General features: G+C 38.6%; 2 protein-coding genes across 4 annotated transcripts in view; both read left to right on the forward strand.

Annotated features, from left to right (window-relative positions):
• Positions 1-5,761, forward strand: part of znf148 (zinc finger protein 148) — a 14,183-nt gene extending 8,422 nt beyond the window's left edge. For 2 of the 3 annotated variants that reach the window (XM_015402281.1, XM_015402280.1), the window contains 3 exons: positions 477-560; positions 647-765; positions 1,129-2,766. In XM_015402281.1, coding sequence (XP_015257767.1) covers positions 477-560; positions 647-765; positions 1,129-2,766 — 1,841 coding nt within the window. Of the gene's footprint in view, positions 1-476; positions 561-646; positions 766-1,128 lie in introns of all 3 variants that reach the window. The other variant, XM_015402282.1, reaches the window with a different exon arrangement.
• A 3,384-nt stretch (positions 5,762-9,145) lies between these two features.
• The window catches only part of slc12a8 (solute carrier family 12, member 8), a 30,540-nt gene continuing 23,307 nt past the window's right edge, over positions 9,146-16,378 (forward strand). Inside the window, exons 1-5 of the mRNA XM_015402279.1 lie at positions 9,146-9,214; positions 9,463-9,786; positions 12,178-12,324; positions 15,518-15,709; positions 15,794-16,025. Coding sequence (XP_015257765.1) covers positions 9,652-9,786; positions 12,178-12,324; positions 15,518-15,709; positions 15,794-16,025 — 706 coding nt within the window. The 5' untranslated portion in view covers positions 9,146-9,214; positions 9,463-9,651. The remainder of the gene's footprint in view (positions 9,215-9,462; positions 9,787-12,177; positions 12,325-15,517; positions 15,710-15,793; positions 16,026-16,378) is intronic.

The following is a 16,378-nucleotide window of genomic DNA, read 5'->3' on the forward strand; positions in this document are numbered from 1 at the left end:
TTATAAACCCTGTAACTCAAATGCTTTTATTATGGATTTTGTATGTATAATCTTAGAAAGTATTAAATCAAGTGACATTACTGAACCTGAGAACAATAGTCAACAGTAATGGGTATGAGAACAACTAATCTTGGTAATATTGACCAATGAGTTGCAGGAACTGAACAGATATAAAGTTTCTCTAGCAGCAAATTTTTGAGATTATAGATACAGAACTAATATAATCTGACATTAGTTTTTTGACTCATATGGGACTGAGATCATTTTCAGATCAGGACACCCCTACTGCTTACTGCATGTCATCCCCTTTAGGGTATTAAACAGATTAAAGGTTATATTAAACATTCATATTAAAGTTTACTACATAGTCAAATTCATACAATATTTGTTGTCAAATCCATTCAGAAATAAGGTGGAGAAATGTCCAATCCGCTTCATTCGTACCATTTATCTGGTTATTTTTCCTGACTCTGTAGGTGAGAAGCCGTTTCAGTGCAGCCAGTGTGACATGCGGTTCATTCAGAAGTATCTCCTGCAGAGGCATGAGAAGATCCACACCGGTGAGCTTTAGATGATTTACACTAATGTCAGTTTGGATTTGGTTTATGGTTGTGTTTTTGTTCAACATCTTTGTGTTTTGCTTCAGGTGAGAAGCCTTTTCGCTGCGATGAGTGTGGGATGAGATTCATCCAGAAGTATCACATGGAGAGACATAAGAGAACTCACAGTGGAGAGAAGCCCTACCAATGTGACTACTGTCACCAGGTACAAAGCTGTTTACATGGAAATGAAGGCATTTAGATCAGTTACAAATATAATAAATCAGGAGTATAGGTCTTAACAGGGATCCTATTGGTCTTAAAAAGTATGCGAGGCATATTTGATCATTTTCTACATCTTTTTAAAGTATAGATATGGTTTCCAGACCTTTACATCCCACTATTTCAAAGATGGAAATCTGATTTTCCCTCAAAAAAAGTAAATTTTTTCCCATATCATTGATATTTCTGTTTTTTAAGTTGCTGATTGAACTTCTAAATAAAAAACATAGCAATTTATTTTCCAACATCTGAAACATTTTTCAAGCAGTCTTGCTTAAAATTTTCTAAATCTGTTTCCTGTCCGCAGTACTTCTCCAGAACGGACCGGGTTCTAAAACACAGGCGAATGTGTCATGAAAACAGAGAGAGGAAGACGAACAAGGCTGCCAATAAAATGGGACCTCTGCGTGACGGCGATTCCTCAGGGTCTCCCTTTCTCTCCAAAGAGTGCTCTCTACCCAAGAAAAAGCGCCAAAAATGTGCAGAAAAGAGCTCAGGCTCCGCCAGTACCGCCCTGACAGAAGGGCATGTTTTCACCGCTGAAGAAGCGCAGGAGAAAGAGGGGCAGAGCCGGGATAAAATCGAAGCGCCGTGTATATTTGCTGTGTCATCCAAGGTCAAACATGAGTATGTTTTACCTGACTATTCGGTGGAACTTCCTGAGGAAACCGCCAGCCAAAACGAAGACGAGGACGTTTCATCAGAGGACACAACCCCACCAAAAATAGTCCTAAAGAAAATCCCCAAGAGAAGCCTTAAGCAGCCCAGCGAGCAAACCCCTCCCTGCCTGTCTTCCTCTCTGTCCTCCTACGAGGAAACCGATAAGGTACCTCAGTTTACCTTTGAAATTGTGGACAAGCAGGGTCTTTTAGACGTGGAGAGCAACACTGACCTGGAATCAGTCGAACCTCTTCAAGGCGGGGCGCCCAAACCAGCCAGCAGCACAAACTACGACGACGCCATGCAGTTTCTCAAAAAGAAGCGTTACCTTCACGCCGCCATGGCCAACAACAGCCGGGACTACGGCCTGAACGCGAGCACCATCCCCTCCCAGCCGTCTGTCACCCAAACGGTGGTGTCCGCCGTCATCGATGAAACTGTCCCCGCCACCATCCTGGAGCCCCAGCCCATCAGCACGGAGATCAAGGCGGCTCACGAGAAAAACGTTCTGCCTGATGAGGTTCTTCAGACGCTGTTGGAGCACTACTCTAACAAAGCAAACGGCCAATCAGACATTTCCTTCACTGTGGCTGATACAGAAGTGACTTCCAGCATATCTATTAACTCCTCCGACGTTTCTGAGAGCAGCCCTGTGGAGAGCATGGGATCCTCCGGCGCCCAGACTCAGCCTCCCACAGAGAAGGTCAGCCTCCTGCATGAATACTCTAAATTTCTCCAACAAGCTCTGGAGAGGACCAGTCAGAACGACAGCTACTTAACCAGTCAGAGCCTCAGCCTGGTCGCTGAAAACCCCACCTTAGCGGGGCAGCCGCTGTTCTCCAATGAGAAGCATTTCTCTTCGCCCAGCAGGTTCAAATCAGGGATGAGCTCTCCATTAAGGTCCACGTTGGAAAAACCTCACTTCGGTTTACTGGTCGGAGACTCCCAGCACTCGTTTTCATTTTCAGGTGACGAGACCACCCCGCCGTCCGCCGTGTCTCCAGCAGACGAGGACTTCCTGGAGCAGGTCTCGCCCTCCAAGAAGTCCGACTCCACGCAGGGGATACTGCAGACTTTCCAGATCAACTCCTTTGATCAGAATTTCAAATCACATTTCCAGGCGACCAGACCGGCGGCGTCGCCGCAGTTCACCATCGCCAACGGACAAATGGGGGTCCGAGGACACGGCACGGACTTCTCAGAGTTTCCTTTAGTTCGAGTCACCGAGACTAGGGTTCAATTGAACTCGTCCCCTGACGTTTCAACCAGCGAATCCTTTGGCTGAAGAAAAATAAAACAACAGGGAAAGCAGTCATTTGTTCGTTTTAGCAGCACTTTATTTCATCAGTCTTGTTTTGCCAAAACTATTCACAACACAATCATGTTTTCTTTCCTAAAGGGGTCTGAAAAATACTCATGTATGTTTTTTTTTTTTTTACTTCAACCTCTCTTTACATACTAAGAGGAACAACTCATAACGAGAAGCATTTCTCCACTTGATTCAAAGCAGTACTTGTTCTGGAATGTACACTAGGAGGTTAAGTGACCAAAGTGTAATTATACCCGTATCTTTGCCGCCGAGAGTTTATTTAATAGGGGTGTCGGTTTGCCTTGCTTGAAAAATAATCAACTCACCTTTTGCTGCTTGATGCAATATTTCCACTTTTTATACACCAGTCAGCCGTTAAATTAAGTCAGATAAGTGAAGGTCCCTCGATTGTTGGGAGTTTTCTTCAGTATGTGTAGATTTAGAGGCTCTCAGAGCGTTTGTTTCTCTGGTTTGGGGGGAGGGGGGGTTGACACACAGGTGCATCTCAGTTTGTTAAAATATCAATGAAAAATTTTATAACTGTAATTCAGAAAATTAATCTTAGAAAGCGCGTATTTATTCCACAGTGATGCATTTTTGGCATTTATTTCTGTGCAAAGATAATCATGGCTCACAGGGGAAAGATAAAGATTCGTCAGCCTTTTTAAAGGGACAATCTATTCATTTGGTATATTTTGCCCCATATTACAGACTAATCGGCTAGAATAATGGCTTCTATATGGCAGCAAAAAGAAAGAAATTGTTTTACCAGATCTGATTACCACTGCACTTATCATCTGGAATCATTTATTTTCTTCCTTCCACTCAACTTTCCATTAACATGGTTTGATTACTGAACCATATAGAACCAGTCAGCCTAGTTAGTAACGACTTTTTATGTTTTACTCCTCTTATAGAGGATATAAAGGACTGTTCCAGGCCCGCACTCTTTTTACTGTGACCATAACATTTCTACATTATAAATCTTTACATTGCTCTTGTATAACATTGTGATTGTCTGCCATGATCACTTGAATTAGCAGAAATAAATGCATCATATATATCAGTCTAAATAGTGGAGATATTGATTTTTAGAGCCAAATTACTGAATAAATCAACTTGTTGCTGTATTTTAATTGACTGAGATGCGTCTGTGGTGCTGTAACATTAATGTTGCCCATTCTGGGTGACGGGGTTCATAATATTACAGCTGATTGTTGTATGGTTGTATTTAACGGGCGCCTCTTATTTTCTTTCTTTACCTACCTCCCCTTGATGCTCATCTACAAACTCCCTTTATTTTAGCTCTTGAAATAATCAAAAATGGCACAATTATTCTTTTTGTTTGAGTCACTTTATTCTCATCTAACTCGGATGTGTGAAACTTATGGTACAGGACTTACCTACTTCATTTCTTCATTAAATTGAAGCCCAATTTGGTTGATTTAATGACCAAATGTAAAATCCTGGTAGATCTAGTTGAGGTCTTAAAATCGTACTTTTTAAATCTCCCCATTTGCCTCTAAAAAGGCTCATCTGTGCTTTTAACGAGCTTGTTTCTGTCTCACTTTATGAAATGATTTAGGCCTGGCAGAGCTGCACACATTGAAGTGTTTGCAGGATAATGTTTTAAACTTTGTTCAGATGGTATTAGATCACTTGTGCTTAGTCTACGCACCGTTTGCACACTACAGTGAATGTAGGATGTAAAGTCACTGCTATAGCTACCTTTCTGAGACCTAATGGAAACTTTTGCCATTTATTTAATTCTAGACATCCTTTTTGCCTCATTGTAAAGGACGAAGGTGTTTTGGTTGAAGTGGCGTCTAAAAACATTGGCAACAATTTTATTTCACTATTGTTGGTCTACGGTTGAATTAATTTAGCTTCTGTGCCTTTCTGTTCTTTTTCAGCACTTCGTTTTCCTCATTCCTGTAAATCATTTTGTCTTTTTACTTACTGCGCTCTAAGGCTACCAATTCCTCTTGCACAATAATCACAAACTCATAAGCTATCAACTTAATTTTTTTACTGTATTGTGATAAACTTGGAGCTTTATTTGATTTGCTTTGTCATGTTTTTGTTGTTTTTAGTTTCTAAAAAAAGAATTTAATGTTTCAAACTATTGAGAGCAGATGGCATTTATTCAGTTTTATGATTTTTTTTTTTGGCTCCAGAGACTTAGCTACAGATCAGGTCTTATGGAAACCATGCAATTGCAAATATGTGACTGATGAGTGGGGTCCCTTTTCTACCCTTATGTTATTAATTGTACATACACGTCTTTATGATTTGTGCGTGCACCATCCGGTTCGGGAATGTTTTAAAGCTCCCTCTTGTTACATCTTCACCGACAATCAGGGACACAGGCGCCACATTAAGCATTTAATTTTCCTCAAGAATGTATAAAAATGATCCTGCTGTAAATATGTTGTGTATATTTTTTATGTTCTGCAAAGTACTGTTTATCAAAAAAAAGGAGAAAAAAGATGTGCAAGAGACACTTTTTGTCAGCGGAAGGCATTGTTTCCAAGCATTTCATAGATATTACAATGAGACACATGACCTGAGTGAAAATGGCCTCCCAACCCTATTCAAATCAGACAAAATTGGTGTAAAACGTTTGTGCTGGTTCATGCAGCAAAAATTTTCGTTTGTGCCGCTATATTTTTAAAGATAAAGAAATGTTTCTAGAGATCACCAAAGGTCAACGAAACCCCCCCAACTTCTTCAAATCAGACGAAATGGTTATCAATTAACTCGACTCCATTTGTGCAGCAAACCTTTTTGCTGTACAAATGGAAACAATTTTGTCTGATTTCATAAAAGTCGGTAGCCTCGTGACATCATCCTGATCTCGCAAGATTTCACTCGCTAATCAGTCTGGAGACTCTCCTTTGAAGAAAATTTGGAGCCGTTCACCAAACGAACGTCCAATCAGCGTTGGCTTTGAGGCGGGTTGAGGTGTGACACAACGAGAAGCGCCACAGTTCAGTCTAAAGAACATGGCGGCTTCAGCCGATGAAACTAGCGTTAGCGTGGCTATCGAGCAAGTTTTATCTGAATTACAGAGTATTTCTTCACTGAAAGAAGAGCAAAACACTGCTCTGGAGGCTTTTCTCAGAGGAAAAGATGTTTTTTCTCTTCTCACGACTGGTTTCGGCAAGAGTTTGATCTATCAATTGGCTCCTCTTCGTCGTCGCTCTGGTACGTCATATGCTTTGTTGATCTGATTGGTTTATTTGGCCCGTCTATCACCAACATAGGCCAATCAGCTAACCAGTATTTTCGCCCCTTTCCAAAATTACTTCTACGGAAGGTTTCCAGATGAATATGCAGAGCAAATCCATCTGGCGGAGTCAGGTTAAAAAGTCGGGGGGCTGGTTGACCTTTTGACCTTTACCTTTTCATTAATATCTTCAAACCCCAAGCAGCACAAAATCGACTCCGTTTACTACACAAACGAAGTTGAGTTAATTGGCACCGAATTTTGTCTGATTTGAAGGAAGATGGGGGGACCAGTTTCACTCAGGTATACACATGCACTGCCAGATAAAGATGTGAACGTTTTCCACGTCTGCCAGTAGTTTTAAAAGGAAATCAGAATCATTGAAGCCAGTGTTGAAATGAAAAAACAACTAGAGATGGTTAAAATAAGCGGAGAATTACTTAGTCTAAAAGTCGCTCTCGGTATCAAATATTTAACCTGAGCTGTTGGATTATGACAAGGTTGTGGTTTCCTGGTCTCCACAGGCTGTTTAATTGAAGCTATCTTGAAAAGCACAGAGCAGATGGGTTTATATGAGAAATCCTGTTCTGCCTTTGGGAATTTCCAACACATAACTCATTAGTTTCCTACATCAGCAGCTCTTAAGTTTCTTTATTTTTTCCTTTTGTCTACCTATGTCCGTCTTCTGGCCATAAGTGTCCTTGTATAAGCTAAAAAAATGTGTTTTGTGTAAAAAAAAGAAAAAAAAAAAGATCTGTATTATAGATTTTTTTATAAATGATATTTTTGACAAGTCATTTAAAGCACTGATACATAAAATCACAGAGATACATTCTTTGCTCCCATTATTTAACTTTACTAGTTCCTGTTGAAACCTTCCAGTTACAGAACAGGAATCCAAACGTTGACATTTTTCTACCTTTTAAAAGGATTTGGACAAAGAAGCTTCCTGCTTCCCTGGTGGTTAAATGAAACGGCTGAATTTGCATGGTCACTGACTTGTTTGGTTGGATGAACTCTTTTTAATATAATTGTGCAGCTTTCATTGTAACTGATAAATCAGTCGAGTTAATCCCATATAATTAGAGCTTTGCTAAATATGATTTTGTAGGCAAATTGATTAAGTTGTTCTGATTGTCGTGTGTACTGTCCTTATGAATAAAATGATTCACAGGAAGTGAGCTGGAAGATCTGATTATTTTTATCATTTTTATGCAGAGATGTCAAGCAACAAAGTAAAAATACTTTGTTACTGTACTTAAGTACACTTTTTAGGTATCTATACTTTACTCCTTTGCTTATTTGTCTTCCTACATTTAATTTCTACTCATTACATTTTCAGACAAGTATCTGTACTTTCTATTCCTTACATTTACAAAACAAACGTTACGCGTCACTCTTGGCTTCGGTTTAATGTTTATAAATATTTATTTCCCGTCAAGTGCACCATCCAATGCAGATCATTGGCGCCATTCACATCTAGTGAAAACTAGTGTAATTTGATGAGTCTTATAACGCAAACACTGATTGGTTAGCTAAAGGAAATCATCAGAAGTAAGCAGGTCTTCTTCAAACTGCAAATGTGAATTGTCTATATCATGCTACAATGTCAGATTAAGAAAAAGATGTTCAAATGTCTAAAAGGTCGGACACAGGCGACAGCATATCGGGAGATGGAGACGGAGACCAGCATGACCTCCCTCATCCTTGGCCCTATCTCAGAGAATTAGCTTTCAATTCATATAGTGGCATCTGGCTGTTTTTATTAAAGGTTACTTTATACTTTTTTATACTTTAAGTAGTTTTTGGAGCACATAATTTTTTACTTGAGTGAAGAGGTCAAGTTGATACTTCAACTTTTACCAGAGTGTTTTTAAACTGCAGTATCTATACTTCTACTTCTAAAACGTGTGTACTTTTAGCACCACTGCTTTTATGTCATTTATAGCTGCCTATCTATGCAGGGGAGGATGATGCTTTTTGTCTTTGGGTGAGACCCTGGACTAGTAGCAAGTTTATAATCACCAAAACATACTTGGTTTAATAAAGCTAATGGATTTAAAAATGAAGAAAAAAGAAAAGAAAACCTTTTAAATTTCAGGCGAGATTTATGTTTGGGGACATTTTTAAATATAGCTTAAAGAGATAGAGAACCCTTTTTGGACTTAATTGTGCATCTGATGTGTTGGGTAAAAAACTGCTTTAATTTGAAAATGACTCTCCTTAATTTATGCCATATAGCTAAATCGTAGGGGTACTTCAAAGCTACCTGCCCTATTTCTCAGCAAAACTCAGAACTTTGGTCCACTTATTAAGCAGGTTATCTTAAAACACCATACAATAGAAATTAGTGTTGCACCGATGCCATTTTTTAGCCCTGATACCTGGCTGTGGAGTATCGGCCGATACCATCTATTTGAAATTTATGTGTATATATATATATATGAAGAACTGCATACTACTTGGATGTAAAGTAATTGCCATCATGGCTTTGTCAAGCTGCTGCCTGCCTTTGTGAAGCAGGAAAAAGACTAATATAAAGTGAATCCAGTAGAAATTTTTATTGCCTACCTAGAATGGGTGAAAATAGTTGAATAAACTTTTGGCTCTCAAAATGGTATCAGTGCCCTATTTGGTACTCGCCGATACCGATGCCACCATTTTAGTGCAGTATCGGAGCCCTGTCCAATACTGGTATTGGTGCTACACTAACAGAAATTCAAACTAAATTGTATTTTAACTGTCAGTTTATATTTCTTTCTTAGAAAGTACACCATATTATGACTTAGACAGACTTTGTCATTTTGTACATACATTTTGCATACGAAACGACATTTCGATCCGAAGACATTTCCATTTCTAAAGTGCAGCAGTGATAAAATGTAAACATAAGACTAGTTTATGATTTACAGTTCCCAACATTCAGCGCTTTTAAAAAAACAAACTAATTTTATACAACATTATACAACATATTAAATAAAAATAGATGAAATAAAAGAGTTTTTTCCCCCAGCTTTAATCATTTATCAAACTTGTACTGCTGGGCTTATTGCCAAGACTAACACAGGATTCCCAGCATTCAAGGTGAGAGAGGAAAGTTTACCTGCTGACGTTTTCACACACCTTATCACTCTGGATTCATTTTTCCTTTTCCTCTGTTTTCTATTAACACCAAACGACATGGAGACAAAAACGGTAAGTTTAAAACAATTATTTAAAGAAAGAAAAAAATGCTTTTGGAGAAGTTTACCTTTAACTCACAGACTGAACATTTACGCACAGCTTCAAATTAAAGCGATATATTACGCACTATTACTGCAGTGGAAAGTGCCACGCAATCATATTTGCATGACTTTCATTTACTTATATTAAAGTTTAAAACGTGCATAAAACTATTAATGAGCAATATAGCCACAGTACTGTTGGTTTTGACTGACTTTAAGGTGAAGCTGTGACGTCCTTTGAGCTGTTTGCGCCGCAGCGTCAGAGAGACGCACACCCAGCAGGATCCGGGTGAGACTCCTGCTGCTGTTTGACAAAGGCCCGCAGCTTCCTCACGCTTTCACATGGGAGAATAAGAACAAGCAAACAGGCCTAGGGTTGATGTCAGTGAAGGAGCTTTCCTGCTATCGATGGAGACCCTGCCAATCGGTTGGCACGTGCACACCTGCGGCCAGGAGGGCGATGGGATCCAGCTGCTGAAGGAGGGAGCAGCTGACGCCATCAGCAACACTCAGGTTCACGATCTGTTCCATGAAGATGCGCAGGTAACATTCTGATACTTACCAACTCCAACTTTTTATCAGTCACGTTACTTTCCGAAATATATAAACACCTTAGACGGTTAAAAAAAAATAAAAACCAAGCAATATTTATGGGTTTTGAATAAATACTTAGCTCCAAATTAAACATTTTGTTTGGAGCTAAATATTTATTTAACAAACTAAATATTTCATTTGCAAACTAAATATTTATCTTCTAACTAAATATTTCTTTTAAAAATAAGATTTTTTTTTTATAAATGAATGAGTGACACGGTGGAAAACAAATTAACCCCTTATTTGTCCTCTTAAAACACGCTAAATAATCATAAATATTGCTCCTAATTTTTGATTGCTTAACTTTACAAACAGCCCCCCATGTTAGAGCACCTCTTTTAAAGAAAATCAACATTTTATTTGCAATATAAATTGGTGCATAACTGTGAGGTTGAAGAATTCATTTCTTTGTGTTTGTATGAGGCCCAACTCAATGCTTTAATGTTTTACCTTTTTTGTCAGTCCCTTCCAGTTTCCACATCATTTTTCCAATATTTATTTGTAAAAGATTCAGTTCAGTTGAGAGAAGTTCATAAAAATTCTCTTTCAAGCCACATATAATATGTTGACTTCAGGTATTTGGGTTATTCCAGCATAGGACTATGTGATTTAATGCTGCCTTCATGTGGTCTGCTAAAAAATGATCTTTACCACTTGTAAAGTGGAAATTAGAATAGAACAGAATAGAAAAGAAAATTCATTTATTGTCCCATAGTGGGGAAATTCTAGTGTTTACAGCAGCAAAAAGATTATAGATAAAAGTGGTCACACAAATGTAGACCTTATAATAACATAATAGTGAAGAGTTAAAAAATAAACAAATGAAATACTGCACTGTAAAGTGTTTTAACAATATAAATAATGTGCAACTGGAGAATAAATTACCAATGTACAGCTCTAAACATTTTTACAGTAATGGATATTTGAAAATAGCTGCAACATCAGAGATGTACAAGATGACAGCAGCACGTTATTTAACTGACTAAGAGAGAAACTGTGCAAAATCAGCATGAATATAACAACTTATTGAGGTTGTTGGGAACAGTGATGGTTTTAAAGTCTTACAGCTGCTGGGAGGAAGGATCTGCGATAACGCTCCCATTGTGTTCAAGTGCAAGTACCTTTGTTATGGTAGAGAAGAGAAACATGTTGGCTACTTGGGCTGGATGGTTAGACTTCCTACTTATTCTGATACAGGAAGAAGAGGGTGCATCAAATGCATTGGCTGACTGCTAGCAAGTATGTCATTAAATCAAACAACGGTCATTTAACAAACATGTGAAGTTTAAATAGTGACATATTTTTAAAGCATATATATCTCAAAGCATTTTGAAGGCTATAAACACAACATGAAAGAACGCATAACGATGCAGTGTCCACCATACAGAATCACTCTCTGCTCTCTGCCATGTTGAAAGGTCAAAGTTTACCTCATCTCAGCAACGCTGTTATCATACAGTAACATTTTCCCAGCTTTCCAGTGAACTTACAGCATGCTTAGGGCTCATATGCAAGTTTCATGTCAGCTTTTGGTATTAACTATAATTACGAAACCACATGAAGGCACCATACGACCGTCCTTCGTGTCTTGCTGTATGTTTAACGTTAGGAGGTGAGCCTCCCCTTCTGTCATTTACAGTGAGTCATTTACAGGCATTAAAAGGTCCTCTTTCAATATTGGACTCTTAGCAAACTCTGACTAGTTTCCCAGTTCAAAAAAAGCCTCCCCACAGCATGATACTGCCACCGCTGTGTTTCTCCATGAATGACTTGTTCATGGCAATGGTTAGTGAAAGTCCTCAAACACCTCTTTCATTTTCCACACTTCTAAACCAAGCAACTTCTTCCATGCTGTATTATGTTGTGTTAGCCGGTGGTTTGTGACCACGTTTAAACACTTCATATTGCTTTCTTTCAATAGCTGCTCTCCTCTCATCATTTTGCCTTAAACAGTGGATGTGTTGCATGCATTACTAATAGACACAAAAGTGCTTGATGTTGTGCCAGCCTGTCAGTTTAAGAGGACAGCCACGAATTGCTAGGTTTGCAGTGCCTCGTACAAAAATATATATTGCACCTTTAAAAAAAAAAAAAAAGAAAGAAAAACATTTTTTGTTTTTTTATTTACAATAATTAAAATTGCCTCCACTCTTCAATGCTATTCAGTGTTTGTCTGTGATATGAAAGAGAAATGAAACAAAAAAATGTGAAAAGGTTCAAAGAGTATGACTATTTTTGGCATTACAGATTGACCTCAATTAAATCTGAAAAACTAAAGATGGTAAGTCTACAAAGTGCATGTTTAGATATTTATATATTTCAATCAGTCTTTTTTTTCAGGGTTTCCACCAGCCCAGCCAGCCATGGTGGAGGATCAAGCTGTTTGTGTGGGAACCCGTGCTTTTTGGGACCTGGGATGGCGTTTTCACCACCTGCATGATCAATATCTTCGGGGTGGTTTTATTCCTACGCACTGGATATCTGGTGGTAAGTCTGCATAGTTTGAGTGTGCATGATAATCTGTTTTCCTTAAGCAGTTTTAAAAAAAAAAATCAACAGGCATTTGAAGGATGATATGAATAAAAATGACAAAGCAACAAGGCATTGCAAGATTAAATACTTCAGAAGACTCACTCTGAACTAAAATGACAACCCTGTGTGAAGAAAAAATGGTAAATAAAAAAATAAAAAATGGGATGGTATCTAAAGACTGAAGCATGAATATCAGTTGGTCGTTTTTTGTTTTTTTACTTGGCTGCTTATGCCAAAGCTTGAATCCCTGTGGCGGTTTGGTTTAGACCATAAAAACGGCTGAATCATCTCAATGCTCCTCTCAGGGTATATAGTTTGAACAACTTGGCTAAAAGACTCGGAGTCAAAAATTTGGCAATGTAAAAGGCAAAAAAAGGATCCACCAGTGTTAATATGCTTAAACCGTGATAGTGGTATCTTGTTCTCTATCACTTGTTAAAAGACAATACATCCTGCACTTTTTTGGACTACACCTATAAGCAAAGGAGAGCCCAATCTCAAGGATTATGTGGAGTTTCAGTAGTCTGTGGATCCCAGTATCTTGTATCCCATCCGGAACATTGTTTGGAGGTCAAAGTTGCAGCTCTAGATGGGTTTATTACCCACAGAAAGGAAGAAAACTAACCCCTCAATTACTATTTAGACCAGTGACTTTATAGTGAGCTCCGTCAACTGACCGTTCGGACAGATGACTACTACTTTTTGCTTCTGTTGGTCATGTGACCCCAGCTTCCTGCATGGTGTCTGCACCTTTTTTCTCTCTCGTCCCAAAACAAATCCCATGATGCTTTGCAAGGAGATCTCTTGCAAGGCATACTGGGATATATCTGCTCATCTAGTAACCATGTGTCCCTACCCGATCTGTACCATTGGCTCATTCGCGCATGTGCAAGCAAATATTTGTCCAGGTCACCATAAATAATGTAATTATGGTACTAAAAGTACTTATTTTTATCCTTAAATCAATAGATAATGCTATATTGCATATCTAAATGTTTTTTTTTTTTTTTACTTTTCTGAGACAATTTGTTGCTTTTTATATTTTCTCTTTTAAACTGCTTGTCTGACATCATTAGACATGCTAAGAGTAATCTGGCAAAATATGATTAAACCATGTTTATCTTCATCTCAGTTGTTTTCTTACTTTTGATTACGCACTATATACTATAAGGTTAGCACAAAAGGAAAAAATGTAACTTAAACACTAGATTTATTTTTAAATCCAAAGCCGAAAAAGTAAACTCTCGGAAGTAGTGTAGAATCCCATTCCCGGCAGAGACAAGTGATAAAACAGGATTTAAATGGATTTATTTTCTCAGGAAATAAATGAACCTTTAATGCATTATAGTTTATTTCACATACCACTATTAGGGAGGAGAAAAATGTAGGTATTTTCTAAAAATCAACGGCGACCCAGATGTATATCTGGTTGTACATGCGCAAATGAACTGATGGTATGGGTCGGGTAGTGTAGCCATGGATGCACACTACTTTTCAAGGTGCATTGTGGGAAATTTTGAGTGCACTACCTTTTATTCTGCTAAACATTCAGAAATGTATTTAAAATGGTGTAGCCCGTATATAGAGCTCTATATAGGGGTTAGTGCAGATGTTTACACACAGCCTTTAATCTCATTTCAGAACCTCTTTCCATGGAGTTCCACACGGCTCAGTTCTCAGCTATAGTTTACTGAAACCGCTCCATTTCTTTTCACTGTTATGCAGAGAACGGTCTTATTACTTTGGGAATCTGAAACCATATGTTGAGCATCAGATAACATTTCTGTGTAACTCTGGATTCATATTTTCATGCCTGTGTGATTTCCTCCTCTGTAACTTTCTGACCTGCTCCTGCCTGATGTTTCACCCCAGGCTCCTAGATCAGCAGATCGGCTTCTGTTGAATTTACCAAAAATTAGTCTCAACCTCAGAGGAGATCGGCCCTATTCTTCAAAGCTCCAAAATGCAGTTTGAATATTAGACTGAAGTCTCCTAAAACATGTTTATTATCACTATCTTTTAAGAATTGCAAGCTTATATTTTTTATTTTATTGTGCTCTTATTGCTTTTTCCTGAATACATTTTATTTATAGAGTAGTTTGTTCTGTTTTTGTCCTTTTGGAAGACTTTGTTTTTTTTATAAAAAGGTTATAAATTATGTTAAACAATCAATGACATTTTATAGATGGTTTAAAGGAGGCTACAGTGAGACAGAGATGCCCCCTTTTAAAAGGCAAATTACTTTTGATGTCATCAGCATAACAATAAAACGGTTCGTGCTGAAAAAAGAAACAGGAAAACACAGTAGACCAAAATAGACACATGTGGAAGACAAGAAAAATAAGTTAAATGGGAGGAGAGGAGCAAAGTTAAATATAACGGGTGTTATTTAATAAGTACAGAGCACAGCACCTCTTAGACAAATAATACAGCCTAGTTATGACAAAATACTGTTTTAATCAGCTGCTGTTAGACTGACTGAACTGAGCAGACAAAATCACTTACAGCTGATAGAAAACACTTAGCAGGTTTATAAACATAGACCCGTGTAGAATTAATATCTGATTAAGCTTCATCTGCGTGTTTAAAAGCTCTGTTACATAAATGTGAAGCATTTTATAACAACGTATGAGAGTCATTAAAGCTGACATCACTAAGATTAATGTTAAATGTGTTTGGTGATTAGATGTGGCTCCAAGGACTCGTTGATTTTAACACCTACATGCTTGTTGATCTTCACTGATGGCTCAAATATAGTTTCCCAACTAGAAGACAAGGTTTCTTATTCACAGTGACAAGCGTCTTATCAAACGGAAATGACACGGTTGTTTAGGTGTGAAGGGAGGCAGTGTGTCTAAGCATGACTGATGGCTCAGCACCTGCTCACTTTTCATATCTGCAGCCTTTCTATGAGAGCGGCAGAGGTGCTGCATTATCTTAAACTAAGAACAAGAAGAATACAAGTGCCTAAAGAAATACATTCAATAACCTTTTTATTTTGGCTCCAGTTGTATTTCATGCAAGTTTGATTTTTGCTACATTTTTATGTCACTTTGCAGAGTAAAAAAGCTTCCTTGTTCCAATGAACGAGGGGAAAAAAACACAAGATGTATGAGTTAAATGTTGTATCTTGTCCTGACCTCATCAGGGAAACACCGGCGTGCTGTTGGGGTTGCTCCTCGTCTCCGTGGTGGTTTTGGTTGCCATTGTGACGGTAATGTCTGGGATCGGAGTCGGGGAGCACTGTGGTTTTGGGAGCGGAGGAATCTACTCCATGATCTCCACCGTCTTAGGCGGCCGGGTGGGCGGCACTGTTGGCCTCCTCTACGTGTTTGGACAGGTGGGTTGATTCTGGAGTCGTCCCTATGAGGCAGCTAAAGGATCCTTTGGGGTGACTGCTCTGCTGAATCCCTCTCCTCTGCAGTGTGTTGCAGGGGCCATGTACATCACAGGCTTCTCTGAGTCGGTGGCGGAGCTGCTGGGTTTGCAGAGCCAGTGGGCGGTGCGCTGCATGTCTGCAGCTGTCCTCCTAGCATTGCTTGGAATTAACCTGGCAGGTGTGAAGTGGATTGTCAGACTCCAGCTCCTGCTGCTGGCTGTGCTGGCTGTCTCCACTCTGGACTTTGTTATTGGCACCTTCACACACCTTGATCCAGGTAAGAGCCAATGGTTGCAACTGTTTCCTCTAATTCAAAAAAGAAAACAGTGTTAGAATGAAAGAAAAAAAACTAAATTATCCTTAAACCTGGTGTTTTTTTTTTGCTGTGTTACAGTATAACCACAAATATTAAGGATTTTTCAAGAAATTGTATATAATAGAGCAACACAAACTAGCTGCTAATCATAAAATAGAAGACCCTCTAAATTCAATTCAATTCAGTTTATTTACATAGCGCCAATTCACAACATGTCATCTCAAGGCACTTTACAGTTCACCAGATCGTACAGTCGAACTGATTCAAAGTTTTTTATCTAAGGAAAACCAGTTGGCTGCATCGAATCATTGGCT

The sequence above is a fragment of the Cyprinodon variegatus genome, unplaced genomic scaffold (genome assembly GCF_000732505.1).
Source record: "Cyprinodon variegatus isolate N-32 unplaced genomic scaffold, C_variegatus-1.0 Scaffold1329, whole genome shotgun sequence".
NCBI classification, from domain to species: Eukaryota; Metazoa; Chordata; class Actinopteri; order Cyprinodontiformes; family Cyprinodontidae; genus Cyprinodon; species Cyprinodon variegatus.